We start from the raw sequence: 23871 nt of genomic DNA, 5'->3' as shown, positions 1-23871 counted from the left end.
GACCACAATCTCCTAACACCCCAACTTACTGCTACACAGCTAACAAAAATTCCAGTCACACCTCTTCTGCTTCTGAACCCCCTCGGAAGGCAAAAATTAGTACTTAACACCACCTGCTGTGGACTCATCTATTCATTCCTTTTCACTCTTCCGAAACATGTCCTTAATTATATCACCTCTTCCTGTTCCATATTAATTTGTTTCCCCTTTCTAATAAAAAAATTTCATATGGACTGGATCTCTTCCTTTCTGTTCACCTGTTCTTTTCCACCATAATACCTGAGGTCTGAAAAACATAACCAGACTATATCAACTACGAAGACACTTCAAATTACTAATAAGATTTCTGTATCTTTTAAGGAATAAGCCAAAAAAAATTATAGCAGAAAAGAAAGATTCCATTGTTAACCTATTCAAATTCCAAAAATTAAAATTACCAAGAGAATGGGGAGGAGTAATGTATGAATTGACACTGTCCAATACTTCAACATTTCAGGGAACATGCCAAAGGTAAAACTCAAAATCTGATAGAAGTCCAATTTCAATCTATCCGTCCTAAAGGCCAAAAGTCATACAACAACAACTGTTTTATTGTGTACTTAAAACACTCAGAAGTTCACTTTTATTTGTACTAAAAATCCTATTTAAGCTTAGTACTCTAGTAAGAAAGCACAGTTTAATAGGGTTTATGTTTGCATTCACTATTTTATTAAATCAAAACGAACACTGTTCAATGAGGGGAAAGAAAAGAAGTTCAAGCATAAGCTTCCGGATGGATATGGAGGATGTTATATTTGGTTGAAGTCAGTGAAATGTTCTTAATTCACGCTTGTCATAAAGGGAAACAGAGAACTGTGTCATTTAAAGATTTTCAGGCACCACTTTCCAAGCAGTGGACTAGATAGAAATATTTAACATATATCCAAAAAGCAGCTAAAAACATACTATAATCTTGAATGTACAACAAATGGAAAAGCAAAACTGTTATTTTAACTATACAACATTCCTCAACTTCATAGCAAAACTTCAACTTGACTAGAAAGAGACTTGCCTTTTCCCTCAACTTCATAGCAAAAATAGCCCTCAACTTCATAGCAAAAATATAAAGTAAACCAACTGCTTACCATAAAAAAAACATGGAAAAATGGAATGTACTAACCAGTTCCAAAGATGGGCTAAATAATGAAACACACTTGAAACCCCAAGTTCATGGCGTACCTCTGGACATGGGTCGGCGACTGTACCAAAGAGCAATCTTCTCCAGAAGAGAGCGTCCGTGACTCGCTGAGTCTGTGCTCACCGTTCCCCAGCTCGCCCATCACCCAGTCTGGTAATCCTTCTGGGCTGGACAATCCTTTGGCTTGGGCTGGATTTGGTTCATCAAAATAGATGGACTGATTTTTAAAAATTAGAAAAATTATTCTTTCAAAATGTACTATATGAGATAATCAGTTAAGATTTCCATCAAGTTTAGTGACAACCTTTCAAATACTCAAATTCAATTACATAAAAATATATAAAAATGTATCATTCAATGAAATATTAAAATACATAAAATGGATAACTTATTTACATTTTAGTTATGTTGTGCTGTATAAGAAATCTGATAAATGATAAAATTACATGACAGATACATCTGATAATAATGATTTATATTACAAAAGGAATATTAGCTGTATGAAAAGATAAGTGAAAAGTTCTTTTTAAATCATGTGCTCTCCTATTTCTTTCTGTGATCATTAGCTACTCTGCACGCGCGCACACACACACACACACACACATCAGTAGGCAGAGAAACCAAAATCAATAAAAACCAGAAATACAAGTTTCTGGTCATCCTGCAGTATCCCACAAGCTAGATGAAAAATCCAAGACAGGTCTCTAGCCTTCACATTACTAACATTAGTAAAATAAAGCCCTTTCCTACAATTCCATAAAATGAGTGTGAAAGGGAGAGCATGATACAATACACTCATATTTCAACATCTGCATGTGTTTCAGAAAATGTTCTACCTTCGGTCATTAAGAATAGATGGGCTGGGACTTCCCTGGTGGCGCAGTGGTTAAGAATCCGCCTGCCAATACAGGGGACACGGGTTCAAGCCCTGGTCCAGGAAGATCCCACATGCCGTGAAGCAACTAAGCCCATGCACCACAACTACTGAGCCTGTGCTCTAGAGCCCGCAAGCCACAACTACTGAACCCACACGCCACAACTACTGAAGCCCAGGCACCTAGAGCCCGTGCTCTGCAAGAAGAGAAGCCACCGCAATGAGAAGCCCGCGCACCGCAACAAAGAGAAGCCCCCGCTCGCCGCAACTAGAGAAAGCCCACGTGCAGCAACAAAGACCCAACACAGCCAAAAAATAATAAAAAAAACAAAACAAGAATCCGCCTGCCAATGCAGGGGACACGATGGTCTGGGAAGATCCCACATGCAGCAGAGAAACTAAGCCCATGCACCACAACTACTGAGTCTGCGCTCTAGAGCCCGCAAGCCACAACTACTGAGCCCGCGTGCCACAGCTACTGAAGCCCGTGCACCTAGAGCCCGTGCTCTGCAACAAAAGAAGCCACCACAATGAGAAGCCCGCACACCATAACGAAGAGTAGCCCCCGCTCGCTGCAACTAGAGAAAGCCCATGCGCAGCAACAAAGACCCAACGCAGCCAAAAATAAATAAATTTTTTTAAAAACTTAAAAAAAAAGTAATTCAATCCAACCTCTCGTTACATTAAATAATACATACAGAAGAGCTTAATAAACTAGAATTTACTGACATCCATAAATTATTACATAATCCAGTGAAAATTAGTGGGAAATTAAGGCTCAATATTTAAAAATTCATTTTAATGTTTTTAGAAATATTGTAGAATACTGCAGGATGACTAAATCAATTAAGTATGGTTCCATTAGAGCTCAATATCTGATTTCCATTCAAGGTGGAAAATAACTGAATCAGGGAGCAAAAAAATAGTTTTAGCTAACATATTTTCTAGGACTTGTAGCTTAATAATATGACCATTCCCAAATGGGATGATAAATTGACACTTTTAGAGAAACGAATGCATCTTTTGGTCAAAGACACCTACCATGTATGAAGGTAAAGTTTTCAGCGTCCCTGGCTCAGGGCGGTGGGTGAAAGGGCCCTCGAGAGCCCCTCGCCTGAGCATGTGTAGTAAGAGCTTTGCGTACAGATTCCGATTCCTCCTGCCTGTGACCCCTGCTCCTGTTCCTGAAGGCTCACACAGTTTTCTAATCCAAAGTGCACACCTCTGCCGCTCTAGAAATACACAGGAGCTGTTAGAGACTTGAGTTTTCAAAAAATAAAACATTACATTAAAGACCCATAAAACATCTGCTCTAGTCTGCAGCAGGGATTGGCTGACAGCGAATATTTTAGGTTTTGCAGCCATATGATATCTACCCAACTCTGCCGCTGTAGCATGAAAGCAGCCACACACCATTCACACCACACGTCACCAAATGGTTATGGCTGTTTTCTAATAAAACTTTATAAACAAGGCAGCAGCCTGGATGTGGCCCAGGGGCTACAGTTTGCCAACCCACCCTGGTCTAGAGTTTAACTTTAAACTAGTAATAAGATCTCAGGATTGCTCCCAAATAAATCTGAGACAAAAATGTTGCTGTTCGCATAGCACAGGGAGATCAGATCGGTGCTTTGTGACCGCCTGGAGGGGTGGGGTAGGGAGGGTGGGAGGGAGGGAGACACAAGAGGGAAGAGATATGGGAACATATGTATATGTATAACTGATTCACTTTGTTATAAAGCAGAAACTAACACACCATTGTAAAGCAATTATACCCCAATAAAGATGTTTAAAAAAAAAAAAAAGGTTGCTGTAAAACCATCTCTAAAATAATTTCCGTGGTGTTGAAAAATCTTTCTGTAATTCTCATTACACAAACCAAGAGAGAGAGAATGCAATCTTATTTAGCATTTTAAACCTAATCTAAAATTGAATCTCAAATGTTTTATTTATTAAACTGGTAATCTTCAGGGATTTGTGGATGATTTATTTAGGAATTTCTTTTAACCTCTCTAAAAACAATTGAGGGTTACATATTTACATGTAATTTTGAAAAATAATTATCCCTTTAAAAGCTACCTTAAAAATGTAGCACAGTTTAATCCACATATAATGACCTATTGATTATCTTATCTTACCACGACACAGAATTGTTTTTAGGTCTCAGGAAAACCATTTTGACATTAATCTTTTATCAGTCTAACTCAATTTGAGGATTATATACCTAACACAAATCATAAATCTGCTTCAATGTCTTGGTTTCTAAAGGTCATATTCATTTATTGTTTTACCTACATGAATCCCTGGGGCAGATTTACCACTTTGCTCATACTGGATTTACCACTACATGTATGAAAGGTAGCCTGTAAATAACTTCTGTATTTCTAGCTTTGAAAATTATATAATCACAAAACGAACTTCTTGAAATATCAGGTGTACCTTGTGCAGAAAGCAAATACAAACTAAAGCGGATGAACTTAAGCAAACGGCTTTTCAAACTATGTTTACACGCCCCGCAGCAAACTGAGATCCATACACTAGTCGGCGAATACAACCTAGTACAACAATCCGGCCAGCGAAAACAATTAATTCCTCTATTTAAAGTAATGGCGAAAACCATTAGCAAAAGTAGAATTTAACTATAATGAAATTTAAGTTATTATGAATGTTCAGGTTCTTGACTGGGATGTGAGTGTCTGAGCATTCATTATGAATTAATTACATAAAAGAGGGTCAGGGATGTACCAATACATACTGACAATGAGTCATGAACCAAAGATCACAATTAATCCAATTCTATGTACCCCAAATCCCTTTTTAAAAGAAGATGAGGGACTTCCCTGGTGGCGCAGTGGTTAAGAATCTGCCTGCCAATGCAGGGGTCATGGGTTCGAGCCCTGGTCCGGGAAGATCCCACATGCCGTGGAGCAACTAAGCCTGTGCCCCACAACTACTGAGCCTGCGCTCTAGAGCGCGCGAGTCACAACTACTGAAGCCCACGCACCTAGCACCCGTGCTCCACAAGAGAAGCCACTGCAATGAGAAGTCACCCCAAGAAGCCCACGCGCCACAAGGAAGAGTAGCTCCCACTCGCCCCAACTAGAGAAAGCCCATGTGCAGCAACAAAGACCCAATGCAGCCAAAAATAAATAAATTAATTTTTAAAAAGTGATACTGCATCTTTAAAAAAAAAGATGAAATATGAGGATAGTCTGAAGTACATTTATAATGAGAGATTTTAATATACACTTATGCTAATCAGCAGATCTAAGACAAGAAGGAAAAAAAGGCACTGAGTATCAGAAGAGGACACAGTATAGAAATATCATTAAATACTAATTCAACTAATTGTGAATGAGCCACGGGACAGGAAATATTCATTTTAAGAAAAGCAGAAGAAGAAAGAAGAGGTTACCATCCAACAAGGCAAGAGAAGAAGGCAGAGGAAGAGGCGTGAAGGGAAGACCATGCCAAGCCACCCTGGACTCGGACAGGCTGCAGGCCCTGCCTGGTACGATGGGTGACCACAGAACGCGTAACTCATACACTGCGCTCCCTTTTCCCAGTGCAGCTCCCTGGAATAAAGATCTAACGTTGAGTCGGCTCCTCATGTTGAATATGAAGTTGACTCAGACACCTCACAGAAACAGGGGACTTGGACAACACGGGGGTAAAAGCCGGTCTCCTGGTCCCACTCCGAACCCTCCTCGCGAAAGCTCCCAAATCAGATTTACCTTTACGGCCAGCCTTACACCTACTATGACTCAGAGGGTCTTCCCTGCCCCTCAAACTCTCTTCAACTGCTCTCTGATAAACCTTTTTTACTTGAGACAAAGACTCACAGAGGAGAAAAGGTTAGGAATTGCAGACAAGATGCCAACAAAAACGCATTCACACTTGATTTTAGTCAGTCAACCAATGAGCATGTAAGACTAACAGATTCTTTTCTGCTTTGATAAACAAAAGGGTCAGAGACAGGTGGACAGTAGGCTCCTGAAAGAAGAACCATCTTCATGGTAGGAGGAAAAAGACGCAGGAAAAAACAGTTACAGCCAACTTTAAAGACCCATGCAATTTAAGCTCATGACCTGTGAGAAGTGGTCTCACAGTAATAATACCTTTCCACAGTTCAGTAGTTCACCATGACTAAATTTCTGTTTACCCTCCAACAGCTCAAGGTAAACAATCCTTTATCAGCTTAAGATGAAAACTGTTATTAAATGAATCCACTTTTCATTTTGAAAGTTCATGGGTTTGACTAAATAATACAAAGAAAAAAATTAATTTTAAGAACGTAATTTTCAAACATAATCTTACCTGACCTATGGGGTAATTTTAGAACAAAGGGCTTCATATCTACCACAAAGTGATCAAATTCCGCATCCAGCTTCTCCCATTTTTCTTCTTCGCTTCCCATTTCCATAATTCAGCCTGTAAAAGATTTAAAATTAAAATATTAAGATCTGTATGCTGAAAACTACAAAACTCATGAAAGAGATCAAAGGTAGTATTAAATACCCCCAAATTGATCTATAGATTTAATGCAATTCCAATCAAAATCCCAGCAGTATTCTTTGTAGATATACACAAGCTGATTCTAAAATTTACGTGGAAAGTTAAAGGAATTAGAATAGCAGAAACAATCCTGAAAAAGAAGAACAAGTTTGGAACACTCACATTACCTGATTTAAGATGCACTATAAAAGTACAGTAGTCAAGACAATATGGTATTGGTGAAAGGATAAGACACATAGACCAATGGAACAAACTAGAGAGTCCAGAAATTGACCAACACAAATATGGACAACTGACACTCGACAAAGGTACAATTCATGGAGGAATGATAGTTTTTACAACAAACGATGCTGTAACAATTGGGGATCCATACGCATAAATAAATTTAAACAAATAACCTCACTCTGTATGAAAAATTAACTCCAAATAAATAACAGACCTAAGTGTAAAATGTAAAACTATAAAACTCTTAGAAGAAAACATAGACGAAAATCTTCATGACTTGGTGTTAGTCAAGGATTTCTTCGATATATCACTAAAAGCACTACCTGTAAAAGAAAAAATTGATATATTGGACTGTATCAAAATGAAAAATTTCTGTTCTGCAAAGAACTCTTTCCAGGAGTTGAAAAGATAAGCTACAGCCTGGGAGAAAATACTGCAAATCATTTACCTCAGAAAGGACCTATATCAAGAATACATAAAGAACTTTTAAAACTAAACCATAAGAAAACAAACAACCCAATAAAAGTAATCAGCAAAAAAAATTAGTTCCTTTACCAAAGAAGATGTACAGTTGAGAAGTAAGCGCGTGAAAAAGATGCTTAACCTCATTAATCATCAGAGAAATGCAAATTAAAACCACAATGAGATATCACTACCTGCCTATTAGGACAGCTAAAATTAAAAAGGCAAACACCACCAAAGCTGCTGAGGGCTCAGAGCGAGAGGCCTTCTCACGCATTGCTGGGAGGAGCACAGAGCGGTGCAGCCACTCAGGAAGACAGGTTAGCCATCGCCCACCCCGTTAAACATACCCGTAGCGGAGGAGCCAGAAATCCCCCTCTTGGGCATCTATTCAGGAGAAGCAAAATCTCTATTCGCACAGAAACCCGGATGTAATGTTTCTAGCAGCTTTCTTCTTCTATAGCCACCAAACCCTGGAAACACCCACGTGTCCCTCCCCCGGGAAATGGATAAACCGCCGTGGCCTCGCCACACAACGAAACAGCGCTCGGGCAGAGAGAGGACGGAAGCGCCCACTGGCCCCGCCACACGGATGAGCGTCCATGCGCGAGGACGCGACGTGCAAGGCGCCGTTCCCGGAGGGCCGCGTGCTGTACGACGACACCCACTCGTACGGCATCCCCGAAAAGGCAAAAGCTACAGGCACACAGAACAGCTCGGTGGCGCACTGGGGTAGCACTGGGGCGCAAGGAGAGCACACGGGGCGCTGCGACTGTCCCGCGCCTTCTGCGCCCGAGGTCATAAAAACCCATTCTGAGTCTGTGTAAAAATTCATCACACTGCAACACCAAGAAAGCGATTTTAACCGTACGTAATGTAAAAGGTTTAACTTCCATCAAAAAACGTAAAATACTGGTCCTCGTACTTCTTCCTAATCAGGAAGAAAACCACTGAAAATGAAGGGAGTGGACCCCCAAACTCAGACACAGAGCTTCTGACAAAATTTCTTACGTTAAAAATATACCCAAGAGTCCACATGTTCCTCTCAGGTTCGAAATGCCTTGGTAAGGATGCGCACCATCTCTACGCTATGCACGGTCCCCAATTTGTCATTTGGCCAGTTTACAAACCACACGTTTGGGGAAAGGCTCCGGTGTGCCTCGGCGGCGGCCCTGCTCCACAGACGCCCTCCCTCTGCTCAGCGGGCCCCTAACGTTCAGCAGGGCGCCCACCTCAACACCAGCAGCCCCTGCGCGGACGGCCCTGGACCCGGCCCCTCCGCGTCCGGCCGCCGGCCGTCCCTCGCAGCTCGCGGCGGTGGGCCGGCGGCTCCCTCGGGGCCCGACGAGCCCTGCCGGGGATCTTCCCCCCGCGCCGGCAGGCAGCCGTGCCGGGAAGGGAAGCAGTCTCTGACGTCCACGCTACCGCTCCCAGCCACGGCTCTCGCAAGCCCGCCCGCAACGCCCCTCTTATGAGGCCCCCGCCAGCGGGCCGGACCCAGCGCTCCCCCTGCATCGCTGCCGCCCACCAAAATGCCCTCCGGCCGATCGGCCTCTTTTCCTCCCTACTCCGCACGACAGCGACAGCGACCGCTCGACACCGTCCTTCGCTCCTCAGCTGAGGGTCTGCTGGAGAAAACGGGCACCGCCCTGAGGTCCCACCGGAATCCTCCGTTTTCTCCCATTTCGCCGTCCGCAAGGCAGCCCTGAAACTTTTACCAGCCCTCTCCAAGCCCCTAAGCCGTTGCAGCTCCGCTGACTCTCCACGTGGGAAGCTCACCTCTTCCTGGGAGGAAAACGGCATGCTCTTCCCTCCACCGCCCAACTCGCCTCCTCGGGAGCACATCCTCACGTGCTCGCCCCCGCCCCCGCGTCGGAAGCGCTGACCGTCCTCCCTGCCGCCGAGACCTCCATCACCGTCAGGGGCCTCCTCGCTGTTTCACACTGACTCCTTCCCCTCCGCCGTCCCCATTCGCTAAGCCCCGTGAGCCAACACAGCAACGAACGCTCAGAAAGGTCTCAGAACCTGCCTGTGTGCCTATTCTCACCGCCGCTCTCTCAGAGCAAGCCCTCCCCACCGCCGACTCACCCTAACTCTCCCTGCTTCAGTCCTCACTGGCACCAGAGATGTCCCAAGTACAAAGCTCCGCACATCACTTCCTGTCTCCACCGCCCACTGCCACGGGACAGGATCCAAACCCAAAGTTAGGCCGGCCTGCCAGGGCCTTTGCCTTCTGAGCTCCCTACACACGCGCGCACACGCACACACGCGCACAGATGACCATGTCCCACCGGTGAACTCCCTGCCATTCTGCAAACACTCCACGCCCTTACAGGATCACACACGCTGTCCCACTGCATGGAGTCATCAAGAAATGCAACTCAAACATCACTTCAGAGTAGAGCTTGCCCCACACATCCCAGACTCATCTCTCCATCTTAGTGTGTACTGCTCACATCTGTGCCACGGCATTCATCACGCTGTTACCTCTTTTTTACACATCTGTGTACTATTTACAGGTCTGCCACCATCTGTGAGCTGCTCCTGAAAGGCAAAGACCGTGACTGACACATCTTAGTAGGTACCTAGCACATTACACGGCACATAATAGAAGCTGAAGAATCAATCGACTGGTAAATAAAAGCTAATAACTAAAGGGATTAATGTCTTACTTTTACATGCCTAATACAGGCAAACCTCAGAAATATTGCAGGTTCAGTTCCAGACCACAGCAATGAAGCAAACATCGCAATAAAGCAAGTCACATGAACACTGTGCTTTCCCAGTGCACGTAAAAGGTATGTTTACGCTATACTATAGTCTATTAAGTGTTCAATAGCATTATGGTAAAAAAATGTACATACTTACCTTAATTAAAAATTACTTTATTACTAAAAAAAAAGCTATCCATCATCTGAGCCTTCAGCAATTTGTAACCTTTCCGGGGGTGGAGGGTTTGAAATATGGCGAGAATTACCAAAATGTAACCCAGAGACACAAAATGAGCAAACACTGTTGGAAAATGGCACTGGTACACTTGCTCAAGGCAGGGCTGCCACAAACCTTCAATTTGTAAAAAACGCAAAAGCGTATAAAGCAAAGCACAATAAAACAAGGTATGCCTGTGTTTTGTTTTGTTTTTTAATTCTGTTCTGAGTACCAAATAGGTTCCCTAGAATAGAAATACTATTGCCCTTAATTCTATTTACCAAAACCGGTCGTTGTACCTTCTGCATTACAGTAGAAGAAACATATTTCAAATTCAAGACTTGGTTAAGATAAATTTTATTTAAGCGCATTTTCTGATTGGTTAGTTGGCTTGGCATTATTTGGTTGCGTGGTTTTGTTTTGCATTCCTACAATAACTAGCTGCATTCATACATAACTCCATCAGTTATGTACCTGGTAACAGAAGGCTATGATACCACTGCTGGATGTTAGATCATAAAGCTGAAAAGCAAGTGGATGAACAAACAAATGGAAACTCATAAACCCAGAATTTTAAGCACAGCTTTGACCTGGAAGTGTATTTCCAGGCTTAAACAGTTCATCCTGCCCACGTACTCTAACATATGCCTGAGAGCACCCGTAGCTAGACAAAAAGATTCCTAATAATCACTAACTCTCAACAAATCTTTGACACACGCAGGCGATGTTAATGTTTAGAGAAACGAAAACTCAGTAAAAAGACCCAAAGTCGTGAAATTAAACATAAAGCTCAAACTAAAATTCTGAAACCGTTAGCTCTCAGATCCATCATATCTGACCTCTTGGCCATTTAAATATGAATCAGCAATATCTCCAACTAGTAAAGAAGTTGGAGAAAAGTAGAAAGACGATCATAATTGCTATAATAACATGCAATACTGGAGTACACATTTTTTTTAAAAGCACTATAAAGAATCAGTGTGATACTTGGTAAAAGCTAAAACTCAGCTTTTCCTATCCCTTATTTATTCTCCAACAAAATGAAAAAAAAATTAAGTTATCGTTCCAAACTTTCAAGGAATTCTTGCTACAGAAATTACATCTTACAAGTAGGTTACATCTACTTAGTCCCAGCTAATCAAAAACTTTTATTACGATTTATTAGAATTGCAGATTTAAATTATTAGATTAAAAATAAGGAAAGCTGTATCTTTGACTTAGGTTTAAAATACTTAGAGCGTGCCTGCCAGTCACATAAATTAGTGCAAACGCAAAAAAGGAAGTAAACTGGGTGAGTCTTGCTTATAGCTATAGTATAGTTGGCTCATGTCTTTTATTTAACTCACCGGCACTGTCTTTTTTTAAACCTGTGTCTATGTGGACAGCTACAAAACGGGCTAAGACCTTCTCAAGGTGCTTCGCTGTCATAGGGGTCAGCAGAGCATAAGCGGGCCACAAACATTAAAGGTCCTGCGGAAAAGGAGCCACACCGCTCAACAAGGAACACACCTCACATACATCAGGCCCCGAATAAACACACTCCTCAAAGTTGCATGAAGTCAATTTTGTTCAATCAAACCATACTTTAAATAGATGGCGGATCATTACACAAAACTTGAAAACCGTCCTCCGGTACATGAAGCCGGTTTACAGGTGCCTGTTTCACCCGGCTCGCCCTTTTGGGTGTTTAGACAGTTACCGGACACTGACCGCGCCCTGGCATAACCCTGGAGACGGGGGAGCACGCCGAGGCCTGGGGGGGCCAGTGACGGCTGGGGGGCGGCTGGGCCGCAGCCTGAGGCCTGCGGGGCGGCTCGTGCCCCCGCACCGGCCTTTTCTACCCCGTGTCCACGCACCTGTAAACAGGAAGGGCGCACGACCCTCAACACACAGGCCGCTCGCATGGACGTCCCTCGTCCCTCGGACACTCGGACCCGGGACACTGGGTCGTGGCCAGCGGGCCGGCGGCGGGCCGGGCCTCCCGGGGGCCACCCCTCACCCCGAGGGCCCAGGACGCCGTCCGGCTGCGGGGGGAAGTGTTCCCGCCGGCCTGGGACCCGGGCGCGACCCCGTCAGGTGCCCAGACCCGGACATGCTGACCCGCCCCAACTTTCTCAGAACCTCCCCGCCCTGCGCGGCCCGGACTCCAGTCCGCCCGCGAAGCAGCGGCCGCCCGCGCCCAGAAGCCCCCGCGGCGCCCGCCCCACAGGCCTGCAGAGAGGCCCGGGCCCGCCCACGGGGCGACCGCTCCCCGCGCAAAATTCCACCCGAGAACCCGCGTGTGGGGACCCCGGAGGGGAAATCGGAAAAACGAGAACCTGGCGCCCCTACGTGCAAGCTTTCCGAGCGGCCGCCGCCGTCGCCGCCGTCGCCACCGCCGCCGCCGCCGCCACAAAAAGGTTTCAAATCCGTGCGGGCGCAGAGGTCGCAGCCTCGCAGCAGGCCCGGGGGGTGGGAGGAGCCGGCTGGGCGGTGGGACGCGAGGAGGTGCCCAGCTCGCAGGCCCCGCCCCCTTCCCCAAGCCTCCGGCGGCCGCGCGCGGCGCCGTTGCCATGGCGACGCTCCGGGCCTCGGCTGCCCCGCCCAGCAGGCCGGGGACGGGCACTTCCGCACTAGCGTTTCCCCGCCCCCCAGGCCGCGCGGCGCCGTTGCGCTGGCGACGCTAAGGGTCTCTGCTGCCCCTGCCTAGCAGGTCGGGAGCAGGCACGTCCGCGCTCGCGTTTCCCCGCCCCCCCTGCGCTGGGCGGCGTTGTCATGGCGACGTCCCGGCCCTCAGCGCAGCTTCCGGCTCGCTTTCCAGCGTGGCGGCCCCTAGACCAATCCCAAGCAGAGACTCCCGGGATGACCAGGCCACGCACTGGACGCTGCTGCCTTCAGGCATCCCGCTCGGACAAGTAGCTCGTGAACACTTTAGGGGCGGTAGAGAAAGAACGGGTAAAGAGCAAAGAACACGGGGTTGCAGTAGGATATTCAGAGGGTGGACAAACGACATTGAAAGAATCTAAAGAACTGAGAACTTACTGCCTGGTATCTCACAACCCAGAGGTGAATACCGTTGAATTAAAGGAGAAAATGAACACTGCTTTTTTTTTTTTTTTGCATTCATAACTATCCAAGATCTGAAAAAACTTACCCCAAATTCCGAAGATGCTGAAATAATATGAAAAGGCTTTGTGTTTACCAATTCTGGATAGAATAACAAGATCAAGAGCAAAATGTATTTTTGCTGCTCCCAGGAAGTCTCATCCACCTCGGGGCGGTCTCCATTGCTATGTTGTGGTTTTCTCTGGTCTTCTGTTACATTTCTGGAAAGGCTCTGAACTATATATATTTTTAAAAATACCGAACAGAAACAAAATTTAAATTGTGAAAACACTCACTTAAATGAAATTCAGTTTACCACTGTTTTTCATGTAATTTCGCACAGGAGTCCTTCTGCAGTATCTGCAATACACGCAGTGTGATGCCAAATCTAACATAAACACAGCTTGAAGCATCTTTTCAATTTTCCATAAAGAAAATAGAAGATTCATTCATTTGTAACTAGTTACTTTCAAGCTTCCAGAGGGAAGGCATATTCTTTCCAAGGTGCTTTTTCAAACCCTCCCACTGGAACCAACGGTTTTTCATGGTTTCAGTGACAAATTATTAAAGCTAAGGAAAAGAAGAGGTATGAAATACTTTTAGGAATGTTTAGTTTCTCAAAAGCATAGTTGAACATGTTTATAGCTAAAGAATAATGGGTAATTCAGTCATTTGCACAGAGAATCTGGGATGCAATACCCACACATGCAATTGCAGGAATTTGACTACCCAATGAAGAGGTTCAAAACCATGCTGCTGGAAGAACATGAAATGAATTTGACAATTGATGTCTAAATGAAGACTAGCAGAAAAGTAGAAGAAAAAAGGGGATTGAGGGGGGAAATGCAACAAAGTCAAGTTCATCTAAGAAAAAATTGCAGCAGAAAAAAAAAATACATGACTTAAAAGGTTAAAAAAATTAAGGTAAGTTTCTTAAAATAATTTCTATATTTAGGTGAAAGTAAGAAGAGAAAATCTCCTTTTACATTTTCAAGAACTAGGAGATTGTCACTATGTGTGTGTATATATATATATATAAATATATATACACACACATATATATATTTAAAAAATTAAGATATGTACATAGGATTTTTATAGTTATTTATGTAATACATATGTAGCTGGGATGCCAACTGGAACCTGAGCTGTGTTGACCTTTGGATTCAAGCTTTTGTGTCACGATGTCCATTGGAAATCTCCTTCCATGACAACCAAGGAAACTTCTAGAAAGTAACTCACCCTAGGTGACAGTGAGCAGATATGGTTCAGTAACAGTACACAAACATTGAATGGACAGGTGGTTCCACGTAAAGTACTAGCCATGGGTTGACTTCCAGCTCTCCTCCTTTGCTTGTAACAGAGTGATTCCCAATCTTTTAAGGTGAAGATTTTCCTTTGAGAATCTTAAAAAGCTATACCTCTCCTGCCCCCTGTACTTCACCACCCCTAAATGCCCACATGCCCAAAAATATGAGTACAAATCAAAGGGTTCCCCAAATTCCTCAAGTCCATCCATGGAACCTCGGTTAAGGACTTCTGCCCTATGGATTTTATATCAACTTAAACATTGAGAACAGAAGCTATAGCGGCATTCTTGTCCATAATTTCTGAAGCTATTATGGGCAAACGCAGTACAGACATCACTGCCCTCAACACTTGGTTCCAGCAACCTCAGGGCAGGCATTAGTGAAAAGCAGCAGCAGCAGGGATGCCTTCAGCGAGCATCAGAGGCAAGAAATGAGAAGAATATCCTCACAGCTACACACACTCGGAGAAAAACAGGTGATGCCCACCATATGGTGGCTTAGGAAGATGCAGAGCACGCATGAGCCCCACCCTGGGAATACTTGGGAAGAAATATCTGGAATCGGAGTCCCTTCAGGGACCCCAAGGGTGAAGACAGATAAATACTCTGTTGTAAATGTTCCAGTGCTTGCGTGGCCTGAAAAATACTGTTTCACACGAAGGTTTTATGGCCACAAACCTATGGCAACCAATTAATATGACTTCTATGTCTAGTTATTTCATAAAGGATAATAATTTGTCACCTCAATATATATTTATTGAATGTCTAGTATGTGTAGATTGTTTTAACGGAATGTTTCTTCTACCACGAATGTTCTGACAGCTCACCCTAAACGTCACTTTCTCAGAGAGGCCATCAGTGCTTCTCAAACTACCCCTTATTCTCTTTCAAAGCCCTCTGCTCTTTATCTTCACTGCCTTTATCGAAATTTGTAGTCAAATATTAACTGATATTAAAGATCTTTTTAAAATGTCTATAGGCGGGACTTCCCTGGTGGTCCAGTGGTAAAGAATCCGCCTTACAATGCAGGGGACATGGGTTCGATCCCTGGTTGGGGAACCAAGATCCCATATGCACAGGGCAACTAAGCCTGCGTGCCACAACTACTGAACTCGTGCACCTCAACTAGAGCCCCCGTGCCGCAAACTACAGGGCCCATGCGCTCTGGAGGCCACACGCCACAGCTAGAGAGAGGAAACCTGCCACCACAACTAGAGAGAAGCCCGCGCGCTGCAACGAAAGATCCCACATGCCTCAGCACAGATCCCGCGTGCCGCAACTAGGACCCAACGCAGCCAAAAATAAAAGTAAATAAATAATAAATCTAAAAATTTTTTTTAAAATAATATGTCGGGCTTCCCTGGTGGCGCAGTGGTTGAGAGTCCGCCTGCCGATGCAGGGAACACGGGTTCATGCCCCGATCCGGGAAGATCCCACGTGCTGCGGAGCGGCTGGGCCCGTGAGCCACGGCCGCTGAACCTGCGCGTCCAGAGCCTGTGCTCCGCAACAGGAGAGGCCACAACAGTGAGAGGCCCGCGTACCACAAAAAAAATAAATAAATAATAAAAATAATATGTCTATAGTTTCCATCAGGACAAGGACCATATCTGCTGGGTTTTACCACGGCAGACCCAGAGTTCCTAGCACGGAGAGGCAATCCATACATGTTTATTGAACCAAAGAATTAACGCAGATGGGTCTTTCGTGCTTCTCTCTGTACCTGGAGTGGAATATGACCGCCCCATAGCTCCCTGCTGTGGGAGAGGCCAAATTTCTTTCTAAGAGAGTGAGTCTGACTGTCTAATGTGAATCAGGAGAGCACACTTAGTCGAATCAGGTAATGTCAGGACTGGGCATCCCATCATATAAACATGACTTTGTCAGCTCACTCTTGTGCTTAGGGGACAGTAGCTGGGGTTCTTTTCTCAGAGAAGGGGATGGATGAGTTACCTCAAATGGTTCCAAGTATAACAGAGCTTCAAGAGTTGGGAGGTCAGAGATGAGTTTCTTCCCTCCAAAAGTTTACAGTATTGTAGGAGGTAGTAACACAAATACCGAATAACCATATTAGAGTCAGATTATGCCACCTGGTTTAAAATAATATGTTATGGGAATAGAGGAGAGATTAAGAAAACACATCACTGTGATTATAAAGTTACCATATGAAAATATATACTGAACCTTGTTTTATCTTTGGCTTTAAAAAGGTATTGAAATTGAAGCATTATTTCCATTGGAAATGTTATTTCCTATCAGCCACAAGTGACTTAAATGAAAATAGAAGGATTGTTCCAAAAACAAATTAATGGTTTACCTCAATATTTAAAAATCAAATGGTAAATAGTTGATAATGATAGGATAAACATGACCCCAAAAATAGTTTTCCTTTCCCAGGTGGGAAGTTAATCATTCTATACTTCTCAAGTTGAAAGGGATCTATTTATTTTCAAAATATAAACTTAAAATTAAGAATTAGTCTGGATAATACTGAGCAATGTGAAGTCAATGATTCTCTACATAAAACTTGGGACAATGTGACTTTTACTAATTAGAAAGATAATTTTTCATAGATATTTTGAGCTAGGCCTGCATTTTGTTATAAGTATTAAATCTGATTATCCATATATTTCAAAATCCCGTTCTATAAAATTATAGTAACTATAGCAGAGACTAGAGGTTACCTCCATTTTGTTTAAGCTACTGTTTTCTGAATTTTCTGTTTATATAAAGTCAAATTTAAACCTGATACAGTAATTTACTTCTCTCAACTTTAAATTATATGCATATAAAACATATGTTTCCTGGGCTTCCCTGGTGGCGCAGTGGTTGAGAGTCCGCCTGCCAATGCAGGGGACACGGGTTCGTGCCCCGGTCCGGGAAGATCCCACATGCCGCGGAACGGCTGGGCCCGTGAGCCATGGCCGCTGAGACTGCGCGTCCGGAGCCTGTGCTCCGCAACGGGAGAGGCCACAAAAGTGAGAGGCCCGCGTACCGCAAAAAACAAAAAACAAAAACAAAAAAACATATGTTTCCTAAAGGCATTCTTTCATACCTTAATTTCCCTGAAGATCCAAATGTATAAGTCTATAGTAATAAATATATTACTAATAATACTCACAGAAAATGAGTTACAAAACAGCTTACAAGCCATTCTACCAATTTACATACTTACCATATACACACACAAAGGAAAACAACGTGTAAGGATGTGAATCAAAGGCGGACAGTGAATCTTTAGGTAATGAAACTAAAGATGATGTAAGTCCTTCAATTTTACTTCCTAGATACCCTCAAATCTCTCCAAAAAATAGCTCTATTTTAGAAAACGTTGACTTAGACATAAAATTATGAAATTCACCGTATTCTTCTCCTCAGACATAAAGTTATGAAATTCACTGTATTCTTCCCCACTCAAACATTTTGGGTGTTTTTTTTCCCATAAATTTATTTATTTATTTTTGGCTAAGTTGGACTTTGTTGCTGCGCACGGGCTTTCTCTAGTTGCAGCGAGTGGGGGCTACTCTTTGTTGCGGTGCGTGGGCTTCTCACTGCAGTGGCTTGTCTTGTTATGGACCACGGGTTCTAGGTGCACGGGCTCAGTGGTTGTGACTCGCGGGCTCTAGAGCGCAGGCTCAGTAGCTGTGGCGCACGGGCTTAGTTGCTCCGCGGCATGTGGGATCTTCCCGGACCAGGGCTTGAACCCGTGTCCAGTGCATTGGCAGGCGGATTCTTAACCACTGCACCACCAGGGAAGCCCTCTCAAACATTTTGGAATCGAGGTTTCAATAGCTTCAGTGTGAAGTCAGTTATCCAGTAGTTTGAAGGATTGTGAATAATAAACACATTGCAAAGCAAGTACAAGACACAAAAACAAATGTTAGTGACTTTGGATCACTGAGGTGGATTATCAGGCAATTATTTCCACTTACTATCAAGAATAATCAAGAGTTAACTGTAAAGAGAAACAAAATTTTTCTTCCTAAGCTGAGATTTTTGAATTGCGTATTTTTTTCAGGTTATAAAAGTTTTGATGATATTATACGGAATTTGGAAAACACTGAAAGGTTTAAAGAAGAAATAAAAATTAATTCTACCATTAAGGAATAGCCACTATTAACAATTATAAATACATTCTCAAATCTTATACATATATATATGATCGTCTTAGTGTCTATTTATTTTTGCATCATTTGGATGTAACATAGTTTGCTTAATTATTTTCCTGTGATTGGATATATGTTATTAGCAATTTTTGGCTCTTATATAATACTGCAATAATTATCTTCTAATATATACATCTCAGTTGAAGTTTCAACTATCTCCATAAAAGATATTCCTGCAGGCATGAATGAAATTAAAGCTTTTGATCATTACTGCCAAATTGCTTCCTGGAAGTGTTTTGCAAATTTGCAATTCCACTCAAACAGTCCCTGAGAGCGGCTGTCTCACATCAACAATTTTTCTAATCTGTGCTAATTATATATATAAAAATAGTATCTCTTTTTAATTTGTGTTTTCCGCTATTAGAAAAGCTGAAATATTTGAACATCCCTATTAGTCCTTTTTTCAAATTCTTCCACAGAGTGTCCTCTAGTCCTTTGCCCATTTTGGGGGGAAATTTCACATGTTATACATGTCTTCCATATTTTAATCTATTGTTTCAAAATCAGCAAATGGCTCTGTACACAGTACTGATGCCTAAGCTGATATTCTGAATAACCAAATTTCAGTCAGTGATTCACCATTTTGCATTTTTAAGATTCTCTGTATCATTACATTGAAATACATGAATGACTCAGTCATCTAAATGGAAAGCAATTTATAAATACAAAGAATGAGTATTATTATTGTTATGTAAAGACATTAGAGATAAATAAAATAATCCTGTAGCCAGTAAAGTCCTTAAATTGGGTAGGAAATAATTCAGAACTTTCTATTTCTAGGTCACAGAAGAATAAATTATACCACAGATAGATGTAGTTTAAGGAGTGTAGAAACCAAGAATTATGGGGCATGTTTTCTTTTCATCACCACTAGAAAACAGAGTTACAACCTGTAACACAATGATTCTGGATTCCTTTCTTTTGCCAGAACTAAGCTGAGGCAATTGATCTGTGCCAGAGGCTATTAACAGAGATAAACTCGGCTATTCGTCCCCCCTCCCTTTCAATAACACAAACAGTCCCCCACCTACAATGGTTCAACTTAAGATTTTTCAGTTTATATGATGGTGCGAAAGCACTATACATTTACTAGAAACCGAACTTTGAATGTTGCATTTTGCTTTTGTCCCAGGTAGTGATCTGAAGTCAGACGCTCTCTGGTGATGCTGGGCAGTGCGGCAGCCAGGGCTCCCAGTCAGCCACGCGATCAGGAGGATAAATAACCCCTCCACTCCAACCATTCTGTACCCAAACCATTCTGTTTTTCACTTTCAGTACAGTACTCAATAACTTACATGAGATATTTGACACTTTATTATAAAACAGGCTTTGTGTTAGATGATTTTGGCCAACTGTAGGCTAATGTAAGTGTTCTGAGCACGTTTAATGTAGGCTAGGCTAAGCTATGATGAGCAGTCGGTTGGGTGTATTAAATGCATTTTCAACTTACAATATGTTTATCAGGAGGTAACCCCATTGGACGTCGAGGAAGATTTGTAGACATATTGCTCTCACCAACGTTCATGCAAACAGCAACCACCTACTAGGCCACTTCCTAGCCTCACCTATACAAAAATCTCCTCACCACCCCTCCCTAGGCTGGAAAATGCCAGCTTTAGAATTCAGTTATTTCCAGGAAGCCACCGGGAAATGCGTTGCTTCCCTAGCAGTGTAAAAAAAGGGAGGAAAGACACAGTCCTGAAGTTTGGCTCTGTAGCTCCGTCACTTGTGTAAACCAACTGACATAACCTCCGTGAGCTTCAGTGTCTTTACCATCCTTATGGGATGATTGGGAAGATGGAGTTAACACAGGTGAGCTAGATGGGAAGGGAAGTGCTTCCCGGTGCCTGACGTGGGAAACGTCAATCTTTTCCTTCCAAACTGTCTGTCATGAACTTTCAGAAGTGGCAGATGCCACTGGGAGGCAGCATTAGCACACAAAGAACTAAGTATGCTGCACGCTCACACACACTCATGTAAACACATTCACACACGCATGCTCACATGCACATACGGGCACAAAGATCACACACTCGTACACACACTTGTGTACACAGATACATCACACATTCGCGCACACGTGCACACATACTCGTGCTCACATTTACAAAACACACACTCAAACAGCATACACATTCACGTACACATGTGCACACCAACCACACACACTCTCAAATGTGCAGACATATACTCACACCCATATGCACAAACCCCAAGCTCTCCTTCCTTCCTTCCTTCTTTCTTTCTTTCTTTCTTTCTTTCTTTCTTTCTCTTTCTTCTAAATCTATTTCAGTGTTAAGGTGGGGAATGACCCTCAGGCTAGTAGATGGGAAATTTTACTGATAAATACTTATCATTGAGTTTGGGGACTCAGAAATCAGATCCTACATATTGAAAGATTGGTCAGTGTCTTAGAAATGAGAAAGTTCATTTTCTATAACTTCTTGAAGAAACATGTTAGAGCACGAAATAAAAGTGACGACCTGGATCCCTTTGTGTTTAGAAGCCCATCTGCCATAATAGCTTACAGGGTTCCAAGGGTCTGCAGTTGCGGGTTAAGCGACATTACATAGCATGGGAAGACCACCTTCAACCTTGTTAAAATGTAGGATGATAACCATCGATTTGTGATTATAATTTCACTCTTTCTGCACCAGGTTGCCTGTGGGGGAGAAGAAGAATACTTTCTGGTACCTCAGCCAGCAGGGAAGGTCACTGCACTCTGGCTGGGGAGGGTACAGCTGAATTTTGGTAACAGGCAACCTGGTGATCTAAGCATTTAAGAAGAAAAACATTTCAAATAGAGAGGCTACTTATGGGACTAAATGGACCATATAATCACTAAATAGAGGGGCTGCAACTGGGCAGTTTCTTCTGATGGGCTCCTCTAATCCAAATTGCCTCTTCAGAATGAAAAATAGCAGATTTTTCTTTCTGTGAAAATATCATTAGAGGAATCAGTACTATGGCCTAAGTTCTAAAGTTTACTCTGATTAATTTTCAAGGACCCAAGCCTATCCAGTGGCCTGAAATGCCTTCAAAGAAAAAAATGATGCAAGAAGCCACCCTCAACAAACTTGCCATATTCCGGGAGTTTTTTATGGAATAGTCTATTAAAAGTTCCATCTGGAGATTCCTTATAAAAAGTTCCAGCAAAAGAGATTTGAATACAGCAGCAACTAACACAACAATGTAAAGCAGTTATACTCCAATGAAGATGTTAAAAAAAAAGACAAGGAATTAAAAAAAATAAAAAACAGATTTGAAAGAACATATATGGTCAGATAAATATTCAGGAGTGAAATTTCTGGGTCATTTGGTAGTTCCATTTTTAGTCCTTTTTTTTTTTTTTTTTTTTTTTGGCCACACCACATGGCACGTGGGATCTTAATTCCCCAACCAAGGATCGAACCCATGCCCCCTGCACTAGAAGTGCAGAGTCTTAACTGCTGGACCGCCACGGAAGTCCCTATTTTTAGTTTTTTGAGAAACCTCCATGCCATTTTCCACAGTGGCTGCCCCAATTTACATTCCCACCAACAAGGTAGGAGAGTTCCCTTTTCTCCCCATCCCCGCCAACATTTGTTATTTGTGGTCTTTTTGATGATGGCCATTCTGACAGGTGTGAGGTGATATCTCATTGTGGTTTTACTTTGCATTTCTCTGATAATTAATGATGTTGAGCATCTTTTCATGTGCCTGTTGGCCATCTGTATGTCTTCTTTGGAATAATGTCTATTCAGGTCTTCTGTGCATTTTTTAATTAGATTGTTTTTTTGATGTTGAGTTGTATGAACTGTTCATATATTTTGGCTATTAAACCTTTATCAGTCATATAATTTGCAAATATTTTCTCCTATTCAGTAGGTCTTCTTTTTGATTTGTTGATGGTTTCCTTTGCTGTGCAAAAACGTTTAAGTTTAATTACTTCCCATTTGTTTATTTTTTTGTTTTGTTTTGTTTTTGTGGTTTTGTTTTTGCGGTACGCGGGCCTCTCACTGTTGTGGCCTTTCCCGTTGCGGAGCACAGGCTCTGGACGCGCAGGCTCAGCAGCCATGGCTCACGGGTCCAACCGCTCCGCGGCACGCGGGATCCTGCCGGACCGGGGCACGAACCTGCGTCCCCTGCATCGGCAGGCAGACTCTCAACCACTTGCGCCACCGGGGTAGGGAAGCCCCCATTTGTTTATTTTTATTTCCTTTGCTTTAGAAGAAAGATTCAAAAAAATATTGCTATGATTTATGTCAAAGAGTGTTCTACCAATGTTTTCTTCATTAATTGGAAAAGATACACACAACCCAGTGTTCATAGCAGCACTAACAATAGCCAAGACATGGAAGCAACCTAAGTGTCCATCAACAGATGAATGGACAAAGACGATGTAGGGCTTCCCTGGTGGCTCAGTGGTTGAGAGTCCGCCTGGCGATGCAGAGGACGCGGGTTCGTGCCCCGGTCCGGAAAGATCTCACATGCCGCGGAGCGGCTGGGCCCGTGAGCCGTGGCCGCTGAGCCTGCGCGTCCGGAGCCTGTGCTCCGCAACGGGAGAGGCCACAACAGTGAGAGGCCCAGCGTACCGCAAAAAAAAAAAAAAAAGAATATGTAGTGTGTGTGTGTATATATATATATATATGTATATGTATATATATATACACACACACACACAATTGTATACAATAATCAGCCATAAAAAAGAATAAAATTTTGCAATTCGCAACAACATGGATAGACCTGGAGAGCATTATGCTGAGTATGATATCACTTATATGTGGAATCTAAACAATGAAACGAATGAATATAACAAAGCAGAAACAGACTTAACAGATATAGAGAACAAAGTAATGAATGCCAGTGGGGAGAGGGAAGGAGGGAAGGGCAAGATAGGGGTAGGGAATTAGAGATACAAGCTACTATGTATAAAATAAATAAGCTACAGGGACATATTGTATAGCACAGTGAATATAGCCAATATTTTACAATATCTTTTTAAATGGAGTATAATCTATAGAAATATTGAATCACTATATTGTACACCTGAGAGTAATACAATACTGTAAGTCAACTATACTTCAATTAAAAAAAAAAAAGCTTCATTTACAGTTTTAAAAGTCTATATATTTAACATTTTTGAAACAAT

At 42.8% G+C, this 23871-nt stretch overlaps 1 protein-coding gene and 1 long non-coding RNA gene across 31 annotated transcripts in view; one reads left to right on the top strand and one right to left on the bottom strand.

Annotated features, from left to right (window-relative positions):
- Positions 1–12672, bottom strand: part of CEP112 (centrosomal protein 112) — a 412427-nt gene extending 399755 nt beyond the window's left edge. For 7 of the 30 annotated variants that reach the window (XM_033438317.2, XM_049701500.1, XM_049701498.1 and 4 more), the window contains exons 1-4: positions 12513–12672; positions 6369–6482; positions 3093–3283; positions 1219–1394 (exon numbers count right to left, since the gene is read on the bottom strand). In XM_033438317.2, coding sequence (XP_033294208.1) covers positions 1219–1394; positions 3093–3283; positions 6369–6474 — 473 coding nt within the window. In that variant the 5' untranslated portion in view covers positions 6475–6482; positions 12513–12672. Of the gene's footprint in view, positions 1–29; positions 82–1218; positions 1395–3092; positions 3284–6368; positions 6489–7603; positions 7629–9032; positions 9286–9341; positions 10069–12037; positions 12427–12499 lie in introns of those variants that run through there. The other 23 variants (XM_049701503.1, XM_033438322.2, XM_012535068.3 and 20 more) reach the window with 15 other exon arrangements.
- Positions 1–23871, top strand: part of LOC125962013 (uncharacterized) — a 189695-nt gene that overhangs the window by 162001 nt on the left and 3823 nt on the right. The window lies entirely within an intron of this gene.

Source organism: Orcinus orca, chromosome 19 (genome assembly GCF_937001465.1).
Source record: "Orcinus orca chromosome 19, mOrcOrc1.1, whole genome shotgun sequence".
Lineage (NCBI taxonomy): Eukaryota > Metazoa > Chordata > Mammalia > Artiodactyla > Delphinidae > Orcinus > Orcinus orca.
Note: the sequence above shows the minus strand (reverse complement) of the source record. Positions and strands in the feature narration are given on the sequence as shown.